Genomic DNA, 5,341 nt, shown 5'->3' on the forward strand with positions numbered 1-5,341 from the left:
GTTTTTTTTAAACTGTGTATGTATTTATTTCTAAATTTGTCCGTTCATCTCATTTTCCATGATTTGATTATTCTAATAGTATTTAGCGAGGAGAATAAGTCATGAAGCTCCTTATCAGGTAATTTTCTCCAGCTGCCTCTTACATCCTCCTCCCTCTTATGTCCAAATATTCTCCTCGGCACCCTGTTCTCAAACACCCTCAGTCACACCGGCACACATGACAGCAATATACTGCACCATACACGTCACAGAATCACACAGCCCAAAGATCTCTCTGTAACAGTTGCGATTATGTGCTTCGAATGCAATACAAATAAATAATGCTCTATTTACAAAATTTTATTATTAAAATCAGCTTTAAATAAAATCACTAAATTAAATACAATGTACAAGAATAAACATAGTCAAATACCACAGATCAGGTTGCATTTAAGAAAGTCACGGCAGTGACTGTGAAGAATATTATATTCAGATATGTAAATCCACACAGTCTGGTAGAAGTTTACCGACGTTTCGGAGGAAAGAACTGTCGCCATATTCAGGGTCTAAGAGTAAGCCAAGTATCAGAGCTGCTGTTTGCTCCTTACTGGCTACTTGTTTTGTTTACTTTTCACCCTGACGATGGAAACAGTACGTTCCACTGCAGAACTACACCGCGTGATACCCATAAATTAACACTCTTATATGAAAGCATCAATGAATTTACTCACACCAGCAAATGGTGCTACTGCTACACGCGACGTTTCGGAGCGGACCCGGCATATTTCTGTCAGCCGGCTACGGCCCGTTCTTACTGCTTTGTGCAGTTACCCGTCTGTAGCCGCAAATGTGTGGGCTATCCTTCCAGAAGTACCCACTTCAAATACCGATTACATCTTCTGAGATATTTCACAGTTTAGAAGACAGACAGTTGGTTACCTAACCACGGCATATGAATTGCAAACATCATTTGGCGAGGAATTACACAGGGTGATTGCGTTCGGAAAAATACAAGGAATTAGTTACAGGCTTAGGCAGTAGCCTAATTCAATATATTATCGCGGCAATAGCTTGCAGGACCCTTCAGAAGATTTTAATGAATTTCGGGACAACTTACGTATATTCAGTTAGGCTATGACAACTTCTTTACTCATTCACAATTAACCATATTATTGTACCTTCTTACTTGAATACATTAAAACCTCTGCAGTTGACATGGTGTCATTAAATGACGTACAACTTAGTGTTTCCTGAGGCAGAAGCTCAGTAATGGTGCGGTTGGTAACCGTGATACACAGGTGCCACCTTCACCACGGAAGGACGCCGATGTACGACGGCGTTGAATCCATGGACGGGATGTGCAGTGTACTCGACGATACGCGTCGTGCCGTCGGGCTCCACCAGGCTGTAGCTGCCCTTAACGACGCCACCATCCCGCGTCTCATGCTGGGTCTTCGAGTCACCGGTCAGGGCGTCCTGGACAGTGTAGCCGAAGCTGTATTGCGGGTAGGCGTCAGGATACAGGGGCACGTAGTGCGGCACAGTGTACGGGTGCCCCACGTGGGCGGCGGCAGCAAGCAACGAGACCAATGTCACAACCTGCAGAACGAGTGGGAGTAGAGACAGGACGCGCTCCAGTTTGATGCTGGTGTATCGGGCATATGGTTTTTGTCTGATATAGGCAGACCTCTCTGTTCTAAGCCAAACTGCACATCTTGTCTGGTCTTGGAACGCTTCCATCCACCTCCCATCCTCACAACATGTTTCCTAAGATCCATCTTCCTAATTAACTAACTCTCTGGTAGCTGAACCCGAAGGTTCAACGCCGCTAATACCAAAGCCCACCACTGGACACGAACCTGAGCCTGAGCCAGTTCCATCCACTTCCCATCCTCACAACCTGTTTCTTAAGATCCATCTTACTAAATAACTAACTCTCTGATAGCAGAACACGAAGGTTCAACGCCGCTAATACCAAAGCCCACGACTGGACAGGATCCTGAGCCAGTTCCATCCACCTCCCATCCTCACAGCCTGTTTCTTAAGATCCATCTTACTAATTAACTGACTCTCTGGTAGCAGAACACGAAGGTTCAGCACCGCTAATACCAAAGCCCGCCACTGGACACGAACCTGAGCCAGTTCCACCCACTTCCCATCCTCACAACCTATTTCCTAAGATCCATCTTACTAATTAACTGACTCTCTAGTAGCAGAACCCGAAGGTTCAACACCGCTAATACCAAAACCCGCCACTGGACACGATCCTGAGCCAGTTCCATTCACCTCCCATCCTAACAGCCTGTTTCTTAAGATCCATCTTACTAATTAACTCACTCTCTGGTAGCAGAACCCGAAGGTTCAACACCGCTAATACCAAAACCCGCCACTGGACACGAACCTGAGCCAGTTATATCCACCTCCCATTCGCACATGATCAACTGTAAGGCTCCTTCTCGGGTTTAGAAGCCACCCTCCCCCCGATTTCTCCCTACTACCACAATTACATACATTTCTTTTCTCCTGAAGCGAACTATACATTCAAGCCATTGTAACCTGTACATTTCACAGAACAATACAAACAGCTACACTCGGAATTATGAACACTGTAATCTGAATGTCAAAGCATGCCTCCAACAAGAGCAGTGAACGCACCGACCCACCGCTGCACTTACTGTGAAGAAGGCCATCCTGTGTCAGGTGTCAGCTGAGGGCTCACTGATATCTGCCGCAGCTCGGCTCCGTCGCAAGTTTTATAAGAAACCGAGCGTTCCCAGGACCTGACCCCTTTCCAACCATTGGCTAATCCTGACATCTCGCCCCTTGAATTTCCCACACGATTCGTGGGACGAAACAAGACATCAAGCATTTACACGGCTTCACGCTCCGGCCAGATGACATCCCGGTAGGGTCAGGAATGTTCTCTTCTCCACGTCGGCCAGACCGGCTCTGGGGTCCACCCAACCTCCTATCCAATGGGTACCGGAGGCTCTTTTGCCCGGGGGTAAAGCGGCCGGGGCGAGAGGCTGACCACTCACCTCCACCTAGTTCCAAGATCAATAAAATGTGGATCTATACATGCGCTCTCCCATGCGCCTTCATGACGTAGTGCCTTTGCCTTTTTTTACCTTGGGCTTACGACTGGATTTTTCTTTGTCAGGCAGTTGCAGGTTTGTTGATGTAGGACGCTCTCTGTGACGAGAGGACGAGTCTGTTGTTTACAGCTGTTGCTGGTACCCGCCAGCGCAATAATTGTCGGGTCTGAGTCCCTTGGGACTCGCGACCATATTTTACTGTCTCAGATTCGAGACTTCCCTTTTCGTTGCTTCCTATGATTCGTAGGGTCATGGTGGAGGTATTCGACCCCGCCTCCACACCGGGTACTCAAACTATTCATGCTTCAATTGTCGTGCTTATAACATCTTTGCGCGGACCAAGTAGAAAAGACCGTCTCCAATAGTATTTCTACTGTTGCAAGAGTATCCGTTGTCCCGGGAACTTGTTTACCGAGCCGTTGCCTAGAAACGGCTCTGGTATATTTGCTTTTCTCGCGGTCGTTGCATAGTAACGGCTCTACATGCTATGAACGCCAGTGAAAAGGTTACATTTATTTCAGCCAAAAATAAAATTCGGGAGAGGACAAGAGGATTTGTTCTGGTGAAAACCAAACGTAGGACATCACGTCAAGAAGTCTGGGAACCTCTGGTATAGGATGTATATACTGTGGGGGTCTGATGTCACATGAGACGCACTTCATTCACCGCTTCAGTGCGTTTAAAAGACGCAACACATTACAACACTCGAGCGCCAACTCACTAGACCTTTACTGACGACTGTGAAACAGTACACTACTTCACTCCACTTCACAATGCAGACCTACTAATTATGAGTAACTGGCATTTTCCCCTCTAGATTGTGCATGTGATGTTATCTGCGGCCACATCAGAATGTGGTCACTTTTGTGGGAAATGCCATCCGGCCCTCCAGATGCGGGTGAAACTTTCGTCGGACGTGCATGAAACAAGAACTGGTTCGCGGAACTACTCCTTAGCAAGCTGATAGTTACTCAGCTGGACATGAAATTATCTGTGATTATTGAATTCGGAGCTTCATCACCATGTTCATAAGAATCCGCCAATCTCCACAGCCAGACGAATCTACACAACGCCATAACATACTATTTACGTAAGATCCATTTTAATATTACCCTTCAGTCTACAACTAGATCTTCAAGAAGTATCGTCCTTTGAGGTTTCGCAACCAAGATTTCATATATATCTCATAACTCCCATGCATGCTACATAAGCCATCTTTCTCATCATTTGGTGAAGATTATAAATTGTGAAGCTCCTCATTAACCCTTCATCGCGGTAATTTTTCAGTGTGGTCATTAAATTCCGCTGCCGTGTCTCTCCGGCGGTAATATTTTCAGCCCATTTAAATTTTGCTCAAGAATCTTTTATTCATCATTAGTTTTTAAATTATATGAGATATAAACATGAAACTTTCACTAAAATGATCTTAAAAGATGGTTTTATAATCTTACCTTATAATATGAGCGCCCTGTATCTCGGCAATGGAAGCAGGTGGTTTAGAATTTCAGTAGTGTATGATACACTTTGAAGCATTCTACACACAACGCTGCCTCACATTTACCACACCTATACTGAGTATCTTTCCTGTGGCTCTTTCTCGCGCACACCACACACCTTCTGTAAGGTCTTGACTTCTTCCCTGACGGGGGAAGACACTCCGGGAAATGCAGACCTCAATGTAGGCCTCTGATCAATGCCAATCAACATAATTAGTGCCAAAACCACGTACATTTCGTCCACTGTCACATCTTCCCACTTCCGAATTCTAGAGCGAAATGTGAGAGGTCTGGCGATTTTCGATATTTCCTGTTGAGCATACCTGTTTGTTTCATCAACAAGGGAAATATCGAAAATGCTTTCAAAGGCACTGACGACATCTAGTTCGGCAATGTCGAACTTGGGACCACACACACCACAAAACGATTCTCGCGAAGCGTGAAACGATTCAATATATTCCCACACTAATGCCCTGGACACCTCTTCCAATCCATCGTGGGCCATGATATTCTCATCGTCACTGCCACTTTCACTAGCACTGTTGGTCTCAGGTGGCACCAGTTGTGTGTAATCACAGTCCCATGCACTGTCATCATCGGAACTATAATGACTTAGGGTTTCGTCGTCAAATACTTCGTCCAGCACGGTCACTAGTTCGACCTCCGCTAGCGCACGACTTGTAGAAGGGCCAGCCATGGTAAGACAATGCTCAAATTTTCAAAGTCAGGCATCCTTGCAACCTCAGCTGCAGTAAATTTGAGCATTGTCTT

General features: G+C 45.7%; 1 protein-coding gene across 1 annotated transcript; it reads right to left on the minus strand.

Moving 5' to 3' along the window:
• Positions 1 to 1,242: 1,242 nt before the first annotated feature.
• On the minus strand, positions 1,243 to 1,719 carry LOC111862514 (cuticle protein 7-like). The gene has a single exon (XM_023847984.1). It carries the CDS (start codon positions 1,717 to 1,719, stop codon positions 1,243 to 1,245), a length of 477 nt encoding a protein of 158 aa, XP_023703752.1.
• Between the last annotated feature and the right edge of the window lie 3,622 nt (positions 1,720 to 5,341).

Source organism: Cryptotermes secundus, unplaced genomic scaffold, assembly GCF_002891405.2.
Source record: "Cryptotermes secundus unplaced genomic scaffold, Csec_1.0 scaffold1080, whole genome shotgun sequence".
In the NCBI taxonomy this organism is placed as follows: Eukaryota; Metazoa; Arthropoda; class Insecta; order Blattodea; family Kalotermitidae; genus Cryptotermes; species Cryptotermes secundus.